The sequence below is a fragment of the Aristolochia californica genome, unplaced genomic scaffold (assembly GCF_029961685.1).
Source record: "Aristolochia californica isolate CCGP_79_NKW_82.1479 unplaced genomic scaffold, dmAriCali1.0.hap1 SCAF_1, whole genome shotgun sequence".
Lineage (NCBI taxonomy): Eukaryota > Viridiplantae > Streptophyta > Magnoliopsida > Piperales > Aristolochiaceae > Aristolochia > Aristolochia californica.
In genome coordinates, this window is record NW_027181770.1 from 3,051,163 (window position 1) to 3,067,868 (window position 16,706).

At 37.6% G+C, this 16,706-nt stretch overlaps 2 protein-coding genes and 1 pseudogene across 2 annotated transcripts; all 3 read left to right on the top strand.

The window, feature by feature from the left end:
• The first annotated feature begins 863 nt into the window (after positions 1-863).
• On the top strand, positions 864-6,679 carry LOC137955934 (CLP protease regulatory subunit CLPX1, mitochondrial-like). Its single transcript, XM_068803166.1, has 15 exons — positions 864-1,675; positions 2,439-2,500; positions 3,030-3,139; positions 3,367-3,446; positions 3,568-3,618; positions 3,816-3,890; positions 3,992-4,069; positions 4,366-4,422; positions 4,990-5,060; positions 5,132-5,231; positions 5,492-5,596; positions 5,680-5,742; positions 5,873-5,995; positions 6,205-6,363; positions 6,460-6,679. Exons 1-15 carry the CDS (start codon positions 1,121-1,123, stop codon positions 6,529-6,531), a joined length of 1,761 nt encoding a protein of 586 aa, XP_068659267.1. The 5' UTR covers positions 864-1,120; the 3' UTR covers positions 6,532-6,679.
• A 1,256-nt stretch (positions 6,680-7,935) lies between these two features.
• LOC137955943 (E3 ubiquitin-protein ligase SINAT5-like) lies at positions 7,936-13,252 on the top strand. The gene is made up of 3 exons (XM_068803179.1): positions 7,936-8,512; positions 11,523-11,909; positions 12,691-13,252. Exons 1-3 carry the CDS (start codon positions 8,327-8,329, stop codon positions 13,051-13,053), a joined length of 936 nt encoding a protein of 311 aa, XP_068659280.1. The 5' UTR covers positions 7,936-8,326; the 3' UTR covers positions 13,054-13,252.
• Positions 13,253-14,353: 1,101 nt separating this feature from the next.
• LOC137947792 (pentatricopeptide repeat-containing protein At3g49240, mitochondrial-like) lies at positions 14,354-16,659 on the top strand (annotated as a pseudogene).
• Positions 16,660-16,706: the final 47 nt, after the last annotated feature.

Consider the following 16,706-nt stretch of genomic DNA (forward strand, 5'->3'; position numbering starts at 1 on the left):
GAGGTCTATTTAACTTTCCTAAGAAAATTTTAAAATATTTCTTTTAATTTTATAATAAGTTACTAATAGTAATAGGATTTTATTTAAAGGTTTTGTTGGGAATATGTATCATAGGAAAAATATTTATAGTTTTTCCTAGAATATAAATTTTCAGCTAGGACACTAAGGAGGCCATAGTAAATTTATGGCTAGATTCAAAAATTACAAAACAAGCTAGACAACATTTGGAGTAAAAAAATTTAATATTGGTGCGTTTTAATCCATTATTGAAATTCAATCCTGAACCTCCCCTATTGTTCTTATTTTTTTAAAATGTATACATAATTTTATATATAATTTATTTGACATATATTTTATATAGAGTATTAAATGTAGGTTAAGCTCGAACTCAGCTAGAGCTCGAACTCAAACTCAGTTAAAATTATTAGGCTCAAGTTCGATTATAATTTTAGGTTTAAGGCTAGGGTCGGCTCGAGCTCGAGTTCAAAATATTTAAATCAATTTCGGCTTGAACAAGGTTTAGACTTAACTGGATTTGATGTCACCCTTATGCCCAATTTTAAGTAGAGATCATTCTTAATTTTATGTAAAATATTTGTATAATTTTATATATAACTTATTTGACATATAATTTTTTGAAACGTTTTAAATGAATATTGAAGCTTGAATTTGGATCGAACTTGGTTAAAATTATTAGACTCGAACTCAAGTTCCAAATATTTAAACCAACATCGACCCAAACTTAGACCGGTTCAAGCTCGGCACGATGCCACCCAGTTTGGATTGTTTGGAGTCGGGAATTTGGTAGCTTTAGTCTTTTGAGTGTTCTCTATGTAGTTCTGGTGGAGGGAGAACTGGGGATAGATAGTCTCCCTAGACGTGGAAGCAAACAATAATTAGTAAACGATCAATTCGTCTTCTTCTCGTTTTCTTCTCCTTTGATCATCTATCATCGGTTGGTGCTCTTCGACGGCACGAAAATCCTCCGGTACCGAATTGAAAACGAGATATTTTTATTTATCACCCAGCTATCTTATACCGGTCGTCTTCCTTGTGCAGCCGAAGTCATCGGTATAAATTTTAATCATTTTGTTTCTCTGTTCCTTTGGAGGATAGAACCATGACTACTGCTTTCGTATCAAAAGCCCTGAGGGAGACGGCGACAAAAACAGTTCATCATTCCAAGTATTTTATTTTGAATCACATGCATCTAGGTCGAAATTCACTTAATCACTGTAAGTACAGAAAGAAATGGGGAGACTTTTGGACGCAAACGCCTCACCACTTCAGCCCATTTAAGCTTATTTCTCTTCAAGGGGATTTCGTAGATAAGGGTAGTGCGCAGTTCGTGAATTTGGACAAGCCCCAGAAGGTTTCTGATGTTGAAAAGCTTAAATTTGGAGGGGATTTGGGGTTTCATGGGGATCCTCCCGAGGTATGGCAGCAGTCTGGAGATGGGGTTACTGTTTCGCCGATGGAGCCGGGCCCTCAATATCCGCTCTATCTTAAATTGGTTAGAAGTGGTGGGGGAGGGGGGAGTCCGAGCTCCAGAGGTAACGCCGGTTCAAAAGACGGTTGTTGGGGAGGTTCGAATTTGGGTGACGAATTTCCAACACCGAAAGAGATTTGCAAAGGACTAGATAAGTTTGTTATCGGCCAGGAAAGGGCAAAGAAGGTACAATGGACATTAATTATCTTTTCGTCCTTCATGTGAGAGTTTCTGATTAGTTGTTGGTTGTATAGGCTTAAGCAATTATCTGTATGCTATCTAAATCTGCCACTCCAATTCCTATTGAATGATTCCTGAGGTTGGTGATAGTAACAATTTGCCTGTGCAATCTGAACCTCATTTTCTTGTAGATACAAATGACAGAAAGTGTTAGAACAAATTATTGATGTTGTTAAGTAATTTATCCTCGGTTTCCCTATCTCTGGGCAACTTTAGTTTCTCATCAGGGAAGGCATTCTTCAATCTCTTCCATGTAATAAATGATTCATCAATTATTTCACTTACTTAGATTTGGTTTAGAAATTTTAGGACTCTTAAGTGAGAGTGCAACATGTCGGCCTCTGGCCTGCCTGGTGTATGATGGATACTTTTCAAAGCTCACTTGTCCTACTTTTCTTCTAGGCTGGGTTTCACGTTGTCATCTTATTAGGCATAAATAACAGTGATTATTACTTGGTGCAAAGTGGAAGTAGCATTACATCGCCTGCATATCAGGTTCCTTCCACATTGAGTTGAAATTTTGGGAAGACAACTATCTCTGATGGTGTGGAAGCATCATTTATAGCAGTTATTTATTGTTCCTATTCAGCATCATTGAATGTATATGCTTCCTAGACCTAATTATGTAGTATCTTTACTGTCAAGTATATTTTGTTGATGATTAAATGTTGATTTTTCTGAGAGATGCTCTTATTTATCCATGATTCAGGTGTTATCAGTAGCTGTGTACAATCACTACAAAAGGATTCATCATGAATCATGGCAGAAGTGGTCAGCTTCAAAACTCCAATTTTCTTGTCTTTTCTTCTTGTCTTCTCCCTCCACTCAAAACTTTTCTTGAGTATATGTTATACAATACATATCACCCAGATACCCCAAAAAACCCTGAGACTTGAACCCAGGGACTCATGTCAAGAAACCAACAGATGTAGTCATTGTTTGACTCGATCCACCCACAACTTAGACGGACAAAAATATAAGCTGCATCTTTCTTTTTGTAGGCTAGTCGACCAAATCTTGGGTGCCTGGAGTATGCTGGACATTGTTTTGTTCTGATACTGCTCACCCACCTAACTATTATGCTGTTGGGATGTCATGCTTTTAGCATTGCTTTAAATGTTCACACCAGGGAGCAGCGACCCTTTTTTTATCTCTGATCCTCTAAATTATGTTCTTATCATTCTTTTCTTCTTCACTAGTCTTGTGCAAGTTCGTGGGCGGGGATGTAGCAATAAAATATGAAGATCATAATGAAGAGTGATAAGTGTTAATTACTATTTAATTCTATTGCAACATTCAGGAAACATGGGACTGCAGGAGATTCCGCTGGTGGTGAAGCCGACAAAGTTGAAAGTGACGCCGTGGAGCTTGAAAAAAGTAATGTTCTCCTAATGGGCCCCACTGGCTCAGGTACATGGCACTATTATCCTGTCATCTGTATAGGTTTATCTGATGAGTACTGTTTTATTTGTTAATACTCTTCATGCACGATTTCCATCAGAGTTGCATTTCTATGCAAAAGCACATAGTATCAGGTTTAGTTGTATGTGGATAGGTTATGCATCTGTATTATATCAATAATTCCCATCTGTTTGCCTTTGTCTGATCTGTGCTCTTGTTGCGTTGCTCAAGGACAGGGAAGACATTATTAGCAAAGACATTAGCACGTTTGGTGAATGTGCCGTTTGTTATTGCTGATGCAACTACATTAACACAGGCAAGTTTTGTGTATCCATGGTCCAAACCCTTGCAACCTAGCATAACATGTAGAGAATGCCTTTTGTTCTGGTATTTTAATTTGTTCCTGAACTGTTTTTGTTGAATATCTTTGTGCACAGGCTGGTTATGTGGGGGAAGATGTGGAGTCTATATTATACAAGCTTCTCATGGTAATCACAAGTAGTGTATTGTCATTTTAGGTTACAAGGTTGAGTTTTGCAAATTGATTTGTTGATATTGATATTTTGCATATTTTATTTTTAGGCAAATTCTGTTGCCTGATAGGAGGAAAAATATGTGGAATGTGATTATGGCATGATTTGTTTTTTCCTAGCAGTTTTCTGATTTTTCTTCTTTTCCACCGTAGGTTGCTGATTTTAACGTTGCAGCTGCTGAGCAGGGAATTGTGTATCTTGATGAAGTTGACAAGATCACCAAAAAGGTATTGGTTGGTGCTTTAGACACTTTAGGAGTAGAGTGGAGTTGTAGGTGTTGTTTATGTTTTTTTACCTTTGTGTGAAAAATATAGTGCTTTCTTTGTAGGCCGAGAGCCTGAACCTAAGCAGAGATGTATCTGGGGAAGGTGTTCAGCAGGCATTACTAAAGATGCTAGAAGGAACAGTAAGTGCATATTCACATATATTTTGGTGCTTATGTTGCAATTTGGTGTGATTGTTTGAAGTGAGCAAGATCCTAATTGTTTGTTAAACTATTTGTCCTTGAAAGTGGTTTGGCATTAGATGATGTAGTTTTTTTTTTTTTTTTTCTAGGACGAATGAAATTATACTAACTTCAGATTATGTTGTTACATTAGTATCACTCTCAAGTTACAGCCATCTGAAAATGGAGCTAAATGACAAATCTGTTTCTTTGCTTCTTGAATATTTGAAATTTACCTATGGTTTGTCGGCTTTCAGGTGGTGAATGTCCCTGAGAAAGGAGCTCGTAAGCATCCAAGAGGTGACCACATTCAGGTATTCTAACTCTTATCTTATTTGGGTTACCAAAAACTTATATGCTACTTCTGTCTGCTTTTTACTTGTTTTGATAAAATGTAGTTTTTCTCTGACATCAAAAGCATTATATGAAGTGGTCAATTAGAGTTGGAAAAGAGAATTAGAGTTGTGTGAAACGCTTTATCGAGGTTAATAGAAGCTCATATTACTCACTCTTCTTTGTGGGTTAATTAATGTGGATTCAGGCAGTCCTTTGTCCTGGTTCTAGATGTTAAACGCTGGTTCTAACCACCCAAGTAGGGTTGCTCTATAGCTGTTTGGTGTTTTTCTTTTCGACCTCTTATTGAGCATCCAAATTGCCTGACAAAAACTAATAGAGATATTATGACCATATTTTGACAGACCTCATGCTTGATAGCATTCTATCGTTCTGATTCATCCCTTGTTGACACAGAATAAGAAATTTCATTGTGTCCACACTAACGATAGTTGATTTCTTATTGAAACTTAATTTGAATTTTGCAGAATCTTTCTGGGATCATTTATTTTTGTGGCTTGTGTTAATAATTCATTTCCACATTGCAGATTGATACAAAAGATATTCTCTTCATTTGTGGTGGTGCATTTATTGACTTGGAGAAGACGATCTCTGAAAGGTATGAGAATTACATCCCATACTTTGCCTTTCGTATGGTTTTCTGGATTCTAAAATGAGTTTATGTACTAGACGCCAAGACTCTTCTATTGGGTTTGGAGCACCGGTACGTGCTAACATGAGGACTGGTGGTCTGACCAATGCTACTGTAACATCATCTTTGTTAGCATCTGTAAGTACTAAGAAAAAGTTTACCATTACGGAATACCTACAAGTAATGTTTATTCAATACAACCTTCTTACATTTAAGAAAAATCTTTATGGAAATAGTGAAAATATCTTAAAATCTCTAGGATTATGCTAATTATAGATATTGTTTTGTCTTAGAACTTCAAGTAACATCCTAGGACAGTTCATTAGAAGTGAACTTTAATTAGCTACTCAAAGAAACTACTTGGAGCATATTGTAAATACATGAATTGCCTTGTGCAGGTTGAAAGTGGTGACCTTATAGCTTATGGCTTAATACCAGAATTTGTTGGGCGATTCCCAATTCTTGTTAGTTTGACTAGCCTCAGTGAGGACCAACTTGTTCAGGTGATTCCTTCTTCAGAGGTTAGCATTAAGCACATCGATCCATGCAATCCTTAACATGCCCGCTTTCGTAATTTTGTCTCTAGGTTCTGACAGATCCCAAGAATGCCTTAGGAAAACAATACAAAAAGTTGTTTCAAATGAACGATGTAAGTTTCTATCACCATACCTGAAAATATGTTTTACCATTTTAAATACTTATGAATCTTTATTGATTCTACAGGACTTATCATGTTTTTCCCCCTTTAGATTCTACTAATTTCCACATTTTAATTCTAGGTAAAGCTGCATTTCACTGAAAATGCTTTGAGATTAGTTGCAAAGAAAGCCATGGCTAGAAATACTGGTGCAAGAGGTCTTCGATCTATCTTAGAGAATATTTTGATGGAAGCAATGTATGAGGTAATGCTTCAATTTTATCATTTAATGTTTTTTTTTTTTTTTTTGCCTGATAGCTCATGTAAGTTAACCAGAATTGTCTACAAGCACAAAGGAGCAGAAGTTTATTAGTGAAAAAATTTCATCGAAACTTTTGTATTTTTGTTTTTCCATTATAAGAAAAAGGAAAATGAGAAAACCTTCGTCGATCTCTTTCCTTTTTTTGTGTGCAGATTCCAGATGTAAGAGAAGGAAAAGACAGAATAGATGCTGTTGTGGTGGATGAGGAATCCATAGGATCTGCAGATAAACAAGGGTCTGGAGCTAAAATTCTTTACAGTGATGGTGCATTAGAACGGTACCTTTCTGCGCGAACGGCTAAAGATCGAGCGGTATGTATACTAAGTTGAAATTTAGTATGATGTTTGCTTGTTCTTCTTCTCGAAGACCTAGCTTTCTTGATGGTCATCAAATGCATGATCCTGCAGATCACTTCGGAGGCGTCTGAGACAGATCCAGAGGTGGAGCCTGAACTTTCCAGTAGAGTGGCTAGCATGTAGAAAAGATTATTAATTCTGTAAAAAGTTAGTTTAAGTATGTAAATTGCTATATATTTTTGGCTGCTATTACTGAGCTATTTCCATTTGTAAAGACATCACTGTGTTCCTGATACAAAAAATCGATAGCTGGATCCGTTTAGAAATGACACAGAAGTAAATATTTGACCATCTAAAGGATAATTTAATCATTATTTCATTTTTATTAATTATTTTTTAGAATAATAATGGTTAAATTTTTTTTTTCTCCCCTTTTCTAGGGGTTCTAAACAAACCCTTAATACCCCGTAAATATTTGTAAATATTCTTTAGTCCCCCATTTCTAGTTTTACCGAACTCGTTTGAAAGGAGAAAAATGGAATTGGGACTTGCCGTTAAGAATTTGATTATTATTATTTTAAAAAATAGTTAATAAAAATAAAATAATTATTTTTTATTTTAAGTAATTAATTTTAAAATAATAATGATTCAAATTTTATTTTATTTTATTTTCCATGAGCTTCCGAATAAACTTAAGTTAGTGGAGACTGTTGATGAAGTTGTATTTCGTTGAGGAGTCTATTTGATCTTTGCTCACCAAACAACATGAAAGTGACAAGCTGATTTGGAGCATTAAACATTATTTTAGTTTATCCTCTTATATTAAAATAAAGAGCTGTTATAATCTCAATAGGGTAACTTTCAATTTCCGATTCACACTTTAGGTTATAATTCATTATAAAAATGATTTAGATTAAGGTTTAGTTGGAAAATTAGATTAGGATCAGGTCTCTAAAACCCCAGAAAAAACCCTTTAAGGCAGTTTATTTGTTGATTTATTTTACTTTAAGGAAACTGCTTCAAGGTGGCCCCCACTTTCGAACCACAGAAATCGATTTCCGTTATAATGAGAGCAATAAGCGTAAAAGAAAGAGAGTGGAGTCATCATTGTAGCCCACCTAATCCCACTATTTATTGCGTATAACATTAAAAGGGCTCAAGAAAGTTAATTTCTGGTCGCCACTAATGAGACAAAGCAGCCGGGTATTTGCAAAAGACCCCACGCCCGTCTCGGTTATTCTTTACACACACGCGTTTACAATCATACCCTTTTGATTTGCAGTCTTAGCACAGAAGTATTTTAATTATATCATGAGACTCCTTTTCCTTTTATTCTTTAAGAACTCCAAAGTCTACAAAGATGTCGGTCCTGTGAAATGACTATTTAGATAAAAATCCATATAGCTGATCGGACGGTAAGGGTGCCAGGGTTTGATCTTATCCGAGCGGTGGTTCTCAATTCGGTGAAATCAATGGTTAGAAACCGAGAATTTGAAAGACGAGAGTCAGACTCCGCCGTCGTCTGCCGTAATATTTGACTTTCATTTCTCGTCTATTGCCGTTAAGCTGGTCTGGAATCTACATTCTACGTTTCGGAAATTGGGAATAGATATATTCGTAACGAGCGCATCGGACCTCGCTTTTCATCGTCTTTGGAATCCGATCATTTTTATTCCAATATTTCTCTGTTATTGGTTTGTTTTTATTTTATCATTTTCCCCCCCGACGGTGGCGCTTTTATTACCCGTATCCCGGAAAACGCGAAACGAAGAAAAGCACCTCCATTGTTGGTTGTTTTCTCTGGTATCGATCTTCGTCTTTTTTCCTTTTTCTCTCTTCTCGTGCTTTCTGGAATGTAGATTTGAAGAGGAGGGAAGGGGGAAAGAAAAATTGGGGATGTGGGGCTGGAGGTAGGAGGAAGAAGAGGGAAATCGAGACTGAATTGTGGGTTTTGGATTTTTTGTTTGTTGGTTTATGAATGGAATTGGATAACATCGAATGTATCTCATCTTCTGATGGGATCGAAGAAGAAGAAACACGTCCCCACCAGTTCTCGAAGCCTCATACGAATACGGTTCCGCAGGCAGCCTCTCCGGCAACGAGCGTCCATGAACTGCTTGAATGTCCAGTCTGCACAAATTCAATGTATCCCCCCATCCATCAGGTCGGTTTACCCCTTCTTCTTTTCTTTAAACTCTTTGATGCATTTTGAGGTTTGTTTCCGCTTTCACGCTCTGAGCGGGTTTTCATATTTGTTGATGGTTTTCTATTCAAGGCCTCTAATCTTTCTAATAATAGTAATCTTTGTTTTTCTCTCTTTTTCTTCTATTCCTAATTGAAATAAAATAGTGTAGAACGCGAAATTGACTGATCTTTGGTTTTGAGTTCTCTCTTCTATTGCTCTGGTTTTGAGGATCTTTGAGTGGTTTGGTGAATGGTCTGATCGTCATCTTTCGACAGAATTGAATTTCTACTATGGGAACCATTCAGTTATTGAATTCAGTAGTGTTTTCTGCAGTTTGAAATTTACGCTCTTACTCAGTTGCTTTATTTTTTTTAATTCTTAGTAGTTTATTTAAAAAAATAATAATTAGAGGCAAATGTTAAATGGGTTCTGGTATACTTCTTGATCGGGAAGCTATTTGAATTCATACTGGATTTCAGTTGGATGGACCGAGGGAAAATAGAAAAAGCTGAAGGATTTGGTTACATGAATTCGTCCCAAGAGCAGTATGATGCTTTTGTTAATGAGGTGTAATCGTTCAGGCAATATGGTTGGAACTGTGGCACTTGGCATCATTTGGAGACTTTGTCGTGAACAATATTCAGAGAGTTTTATGTTGGAAATGAGCTTCGAATAAATCATGAGCTGGTTCTGGAACATTCACTTGTTGACTGTGTTCCATAAATGATTTGTTATTACAAATGAATTAACTTTGTTTAGGAACCCTGAATGGAGTGAGGAGCAACGGCAACTTATACTTATCTTGAGGTTAGCCCTTTTTTGGCAATTATTGTTGCATTTCAAATTCTTTAGTTAAAGAACAGGTGACAAGGAAAAACTCAGACAAACATAAATCGTGATTGAAGAATTGTTCAGTTACTTTCATATATTTCCTTATCTATAGATTAATATTCTGGACATTTTCTTCATCTTTTATTGCCTTTTAGAAAGTACATAATTGAGTTCCAGCATGCTGATGCCATTATTTAATTGATGCTTGTTGTGGCTTATGTCATTTCTTTTGTGATTATAATCAAAGTCCATTTAACTGTTCTTTTCTTTTTGAAGTGCAATCTTCTTTACTTTTCATAGCAACTTTTGCAGACTGAAAAATCAATGTATTATATATTTTTAGTGTTCAAGAGAATAGAAAGATTTTAGTACTGTAGTGATACTGGCATCTTGCTAGTGGCACATATTCTGATTTGTACCATGTACTGTTCTGGGGACCCATAAAAGAGCGAACTGTTAAAATTTTTAAGGAACTTTTTGACTAAGTGAAGATTTATTTCACAAAGCTTTTGAAGGAAACTTCATCTATAGGTCCTGTCACAAATTGAGTTTTACTGGGGATAGAGTTGAATAATATTGGAAGGACCTCCTAGCTGGTTATAGTGCCATTGTGGATAGTGGAAAGTAGAAAGAGACAACCTCTCTCTCTCTCTCTCTGCATAGGTGAATCAATGTTACAATAATACATTGTTACCTTAACATATTGTAGGCATTTTAGAAAGAAAAATAAATTTGTCATTAAACAATGGACACCCAGGGGAGTTCCAATGTGAGGTCTCGGGTTCAAGTTTCACTAGGATATGGAGTCAAGCCTAGGGGGAAAACAGTATCCTACCCTAAAATTCTCTTGCCAAATGTCTTTTCAGGAAAAAAGCGAGATGATCCGTCATCCCTTGGAAAATTGAATTTGCTTCTTTGATTTCCTTTTTATCTACATGTCCATTATTTGGTGCTTTTTTCATTCCATCACTAATACATCCATTTTATCTCATTATCCTCTGGAGTTGTCTTGTTTCATGCTTTTTGTAACAGATGTGTGTTACCACAGATAACCAATGAGTCCAAGGATACTTGTATTTATAAAAAGGATAAAATCAGGAAAAAAAGAAAGAACCAGAAGAGGTATTGAAGAACCAATTCTGATAAACGAAAGACCAAAAAATGGGAGTAGAAAAAGAAATGAAAGCCAACTCTATGTATTTAGGTATTGTTAAAACCTTCTTTTAAATATTATTGCTGAGATGCATATTATTAACAAGAGTTCTGTTTTTCCATTCCAATTGACTTTTCCAAGATTAAGAAAATTTAACAGAAAATAGATTTTTTTTCTTTTTTTTGGAATGGCTTTTTTCCCTCCATCTTTTCGTGTGCTTCAAATTTGAAGTGATCCTCTTGTTTTTTCAAGAAATATTCCTTAGTTCCTATTATTTTATTTTTCTGCCTTCTTCTTGTCTGTTTATTTAACGAATGGCAAGTACTTTGTTAACTTATGTAAAAGTAGGAGAACTATGATCTTAGATAAGCACCCAAAGACAAATTTTAGAAACTCTAGTTTTGGAAGAATAGATTGAGAAGATGAAGAGTTGATTTGGTAGACCATATTTTTCCTTTTTGAGAATGGAATGCAAATAGTTAAACCAATTACATGGAGTGGCTTGAGATCCCCAATGACTGTCTTTAAGCGACTCTTTCAGAATCTTCAAGGGCTGAACTGGCCATCATACTCTATAAATTTGTGCAATGCATGGACTGTGATTGTAGCTTGTGGGGGAATGGTTTTGGAATCACCACATGTTTGTGGGACAGCTAGAACTGGAAATAGTTTAAGTCATGAAAGAATTCAAATTTTGTTGAAGTTGGTTATAGGTTGTCAAATTATCCAAGTATCCTATTTCATTAAAGTTTATGTGCTTGTCAAGATCTCAGGACTAGCTTCTGGAGAGTAAGTGTTCTTTTAGTTTGTATACATGCATGTGTATTTAGTGCTTTCATTTTTTTTCTTTGTCATTGTGCATCAACTTATGTACTCTTGTTTTCATATTTATGTACCAAATTTTGTATTTTTAAATACTTTGTTGAGGATGTTAGGTTCATTTTGGCATGTATTGCATCAAGGGTATATTTCTGGAATATTTAGTGATGGTTATATTCGTTGCAGTGTCACAATGGGCACACTCTCTGCTCAACCTGTAAAACAAGGGTTCATAATCGGTGCCCCACTTGTAGGCAGGAGCTTGGGGACATCAGATGCTTAGCATTGGAAAAAGTAGCCGAGTCACTTGAACTACCTTGCAAATATTGCTCATTGGGTTGTCCAGAGATCTTCCCCTACTACAGCAAGCTCAAACATGAGGCCCAGTGCAATTTCAGACCATACAATTGTCCCTACGCTGGGTCGGAATGCTCAGTTGTTGGCAATATTCCCTCGCTAGTAGCACATCTAAGGGATGACCACAAAGTGGACATGCACACTGGATGCACCTTCAACCATCGATATGTCAAGTCAAATCCTCGAGAGGTTGAAAATGCCACCTGGATGCTCACGGTGTGTTCACCAATTCATTTTTGCATTTATTGTTTTTTCTTGGTCTTCTCATTGGAGTGTTCATGTATTCCTTTTTTCTTGCTTCTTGTCTCTTGCACTTTGAATTTTTAGGTTCTTTTTTGCGTGTACACTTGACAGAAATGGGTGTTAAGTTGAGTTACCTTGGAGGTGAACGGGACTGACTTACTACTGCTGTTTAAAAAGGTCGCCAAGTGAGAGCAGGCTTGAAACCTTAATTGGGAGGCCCTGTTAATACTTTCTGGAAATCAGATTCTCAGTTCTCCTCGATTAGATTACTTTCAAATGCATGGTTAAAATAAGTGTGTCACATCTTATTTCATCCTGTGAGAAGTTATCAACCACATGCCCGGGTTACTTGACTGTGATCTTTTAATTATGGCTTATGTATAGTTAGACCTCTTTATTGGCAGGATAGTTGAACATAAACACACATGTCATTTTAGTACTAGGTAGTATTGCGTGTAGTCTTACTCTGACACGAACTATTCCTAGGGTAGTTCCTGACTACTATCTAGATTTTTGTATGTTTGTCTCTGATGATTCTAAGTCAATTGGTTTCTGTCTTTGTTCTGGCATTGGCAATGCTGTTACCAATGCTGTAAGCTTATCTTTTGCTAATTGGATTTTAGTCTAATATGAAGTTGTACTTAAAAATGTGGCAGTTTGTGGTTTTCTTTGGGAAACTCTTATAGTATAAGTTCGTCTTAGCTGATGAGATTACTGTTGCTATGTGTTCCTCATTTCTTGCTTCTCACCTCAGGTCTTCCACTGTTTTGGGCAATATTTTTGTTTGCACTTTGAGGCTTTCCAACTCAGCATGGCTCCTGTATACATGGCATTTCTCCGCTTTATGGGAGATGAAACTGAAGCAAGAAATTACAGCTATAGTCTTGAGGTAGGAGCCAACGGGAGAAAGCTCATATGGGAAGGGACCCCACGGAGCATCCGGGACAGCCACAGGAAGGTCCGAGACAGTCATGATGGTCTCATAATTCAGAGAAATATGGCTCTCTTTTTCTCAGGCGGGGATAGGAAAGAGTTGAAGCTGAGAGTCACAGGCAGGATATGGAAGGAGCAACAGAGCCCTGAAAGCGGGGTGTGTATACCCAACCACTGTAACTGAGCTGCAGGTTAAGTTCACCACATGTATTAATTTGTGTTTTGTTATAGTCACTTTTGGGGTTGCTGCCAGATGTTTAAAGATGCAAACCCTTATGTCTTAGTTATTGTGAACTAGAAGTATTTTAATGTCATTAAACTGAGAGACAAATGAATACTAAGTTTTGTTCCTCTATAATGGCCTAATAAAGTTCCTTTCTCTCTCTCTCTCTCTGGTTGATGATGATCAAGATGTGAACTGGATTACATATGAAATATGCATGCCAAACCCTTCATCAAGAAAGGATTTTCGTGTTACAGAATTGGATTGCGGGGCTGACAAACTGTTACCATCCATTAACTTTTGTTAGTTTTTAAAGTTACGAGGGATTGTTACTAGGTAAATATGAATTGCTGTCTACCTGTCTTGGCGAGTTGGTTTGGCCCTAACCTTAAATTCTATAAGAGTCTCCCTGTCACAGTTTTAGATTCTGAGGGAAGTTCATAAAGGGGTTTTAACAAACATCGTTTGAGATGACAAGTGAGCACCTGGTACTTTCTTCGTTTTCATATTCCTAGTCCCATGCTTAATGTTGTAGGCAAAGAATCCTTTTATTTTTCCTATTGAATACTAAAGGCATCCAAGATTTGTTGTGCATTATTTCACCCGCTCCCCAAACAACTACAGGTTTACTTGCACAGGGATATTCCGTTCACCTTTCCTCTCAGAGAGTAGGTGTCTCACTGTTTTTCACCTTTCAGACTTAATCCTCACTCCACTCATCTTTCTTAAAGAAATAAAATCCAACCACCACAGTAATAAGTTTCTTCTTGTAAGTTGGTGATAATGGTGACATTTAGTATCTTAGTCTCCTCTGTATCATTGCACTTCACAGATGAAGAAAGCTAAAAAGGGAAAAATTTGATAGAAGAAAAGGTAAGCAGACCAAGAGACCATTTGTGCCTTCAAAGTAAAAGCAGATGATGAGAAAATAATTTTTTTATTAGAAAATTTTCCTTTTGAAAAGAACCCCTTTATTAGTTTTCTTCCATTTGTACTGCCATAAACTAGATGTACTGCCATACAAGAAGCAAGAATTTTTTTTTTATGTATTACAGAAGACACAGTAGAGGTTTATCTTGAGAGGCAGAGGAGGAAGATGACCATGTATTGCACATGCTGTTAAACTTACTGCCGAGCTTTTTTTCTCCTTGCATGGAACTTCCTCAGTGAGATCTCATCACTCATTATTTTAAGGAAAAACTACAACATTGATGATCTACCAATAGAACGAAAAAGAATTTGATAAACCCTCTGCTTCTCTTTCCCAGTTAGGGTCGTCTTCTCAGCTCTGGAAATCATCACTCATGGCTTCAATCTCAGATATCTGAAACCTTATCATCATAATCCTATTCCTTTCCAGTCCCAGCGATTCCTCTCCTTCGCATAAACGGAAGAAGCAGCCGCCGAACGTCGCCGCCTCCGTCTTGACCCCCCAATCAACACCGGTCGCCAGTCTCAGAACGACCCAAGCCCACACCGAGTAAGGTCTCAAACCCTAACACCCCGAAACTCCCTGATTATGTCTCGGTTCTGCAAGGGAACAGCCTCAATCTGCACAATCTGATCCTGACTCTCATCCGCGAGAACGACCTCACGGAGGCTTCACTTCTCACCCGTCACTCCATATACTCCAACTGCCGCCCTACTGTCTTCACCTGCAAAGCCGTTCTTGCAGCACTTCTCCGCCAGTCTCGTTTTGCCGATTTCGCTGCCCTTCACCGATTCATCATCCAGGCCGGTGTCGCTCCTAATATTGTCACTTACAACCTTCTCATAAACGCCTATTTGGATTGCCGCAAGTACGATACTGCACTCGATCATTATAAGATTCTCATTAATGATGCTCCTTTCAGACCCTCTGCTGCCATTTACCGCATCCTCGTCCGAGGCTTGGCTTCTACGGGAGATCGAGAGAGGATTGACCGAGCTATTTCTCTCAAGGACGATCTTCATCCCTGAGGACATTGTTCGAGTTTATGGGTCTCTGATGAAAGCCTACTTCAAGAAAGGTATGGAGAAGGAGGCTACGGGTTGTCTTGAGCAACTTTTGGCTAGAGAAAATACTGAAAATTTGAGATATAGAACTCATGCAATCGCGTATAACTCTGTATTGGAGGCATTGGTCAAGAATGATAAGTTAGAGCAGGCGATGCAGTTGTTTGACCGGATGATGGATATCCAGAGTCCACCGAGAAGACTTACTGTAAACTTGGGGAGCTTTAATGCTATGGTAGACATGTTTTGCAGCAAGGGAAGGTTTCAAGAGGCAATTGAGGTTTTCGGGAAAATGGACGAGAAGAAGTGTCTTCCTGATACCTTGTCTTACAATAATTTGATCGAACAGCTTTTGGGCGCTGGAATGATTGGGGAGGCAGAGGAGATTTATGGGGAAATGGGGGGGGGGGGGGGGGGGGGGGGGGGGTGAACGTAAGGTTAACCCAGATGAGTTTACATTTGGTTTATTAATTGATGCTTGCCTGGGACAGAAAAGGATTGATGATGCATATAACTACAATGAAAATGGTAGTGTCAGGGTTGAGAGCTAGTGTGGGTGTTTACAACAAGGTGATAAATGAGTTGCAGAAGGCTGCGCAGATCGACAGAGCCAAGGAGCTTTTTAATCAGATGCTGGAGAAGGAGGTGAAGCCAGATGCCACAAGTTATGATCATATATTTAAGGGATTATGTGTCAACGGGAAATTGGAAGATATGCTTGAGATCATTCGACGTATGTTGAAACAGGATGAGTCGATGTTCAGAGAAGGATTGAGAGAATTTGTGACTGAAGAAGAGAGGAGTTATCCAGGTTGTTTGAGGAGAGGGAGAAGGAGAACAGAAGGAAAAGGTGGAAACCTTAGCTAAGGAGTCCCGGGCTTCTAGAATCAGTATTCCTTCCATTGAAGCTTTAACTAGCAAATTCAATACTAAAGAGTCAGAGGGAGCTCCTGGTGGAGCTTCATCTACCAGTGAGAGTACACCTGCTGCTGAGCTTACTGGTTCCATAGAAAGTCCTGTGAATGGGGTTAGCTCTGCTGAAGAGGGTGATGTAGAATCAGCAAGTGGTGGGGGCTCTGGTAAAGAAGAGAGTCTTCCAGTTGAGCGAGAAGCTGCTGAAGCTAACCAGATTTCTTTACTTAACATATAAGAAACATTAATGGGGAGATGAGGATGTTTCTCTTTCTTCTGAATGTGGCAGGTGCAGTGACTAGGATTGAGGGACTTGGTGTGGAACTTCTTGACCAGATTTGATGATTTGCAACAAGTTCTGTTTTACCAGAATCAGCACTTCCTCTAAATATCTAACATGGGTTACTTTCTCCAGCCCATCAAATGTTGCCTTAATCAAAATTTCGATTGTTCTACGCAGTTCTGTTTGATTAACCTATATGGTTTCACCTGGCTGCCGCAAGCCATCCCAAAGCCTTAAAATTTAGCACAAGAGAGCATTCTTCAAGGAAATCCAAATTCCATCATTTTATGAGAGAATTTATTAACTAAACGATAGTGATTCTCTCTTCTTCTTTTTTCTCTCTTAATATTCTCTGTTGCCAAATAATAAAAAATAACTTTTTCTTTCATTTTTTTTCTTTTCTGTGGGTTCCAATATGTTTTTT

What these genes read in the sequence shown, in the direction of transcription:
- LOC137955934 (XM_068803166.1), top strand. Translation starts at nt 1,121, where the DNA reads ATGACTACTGCTTTCGTATCAAAAGCCCTGAGGGAGACGGCGACAAAA. An exon ending in ATGCAACTACATTAACACAG is followed by an intron (nt 3,447 to 3,567) that starts GCAAGTTTTGTG and finishes CTTTGTGCACAG; the next exon opens with GCTGGTTATGTGGGGGAAGA. An exon ending in CAAGAGGTGACCACATTCAG is followed by an intron (nt 4,423 to 4,989) that starts GTATTCTAACTC and finishes TCCACATTGCAG; the next exon opens with ATTGATACAAAAGATATTCT.
- LOC137955943 (XM_068803179.1), top strand. Translation starts at nt 8,327, where the DNA reads ATGGAATTGGATAACATCGAATGTATCTCATCTTCTGATGGGATCGAA. An exon ending in TGTATCCCCCCATCCATCAG is followed by an intron (nt 8,513 to 11,522) that starts GTCGGTTTACCC and finishes TATTCGTTGCAG; the next exon opens with TGTCACAATGGGCACACTCT. An exon ending in ATGCCACCTGGATGCTCACG is followed by an intron (nt 11,910 to 12,690) that starts GTGTGTTCACCA and finishes TTCTCACCTCAG; the next exon opens with GTCTTCCACTGTTTTGGGCA.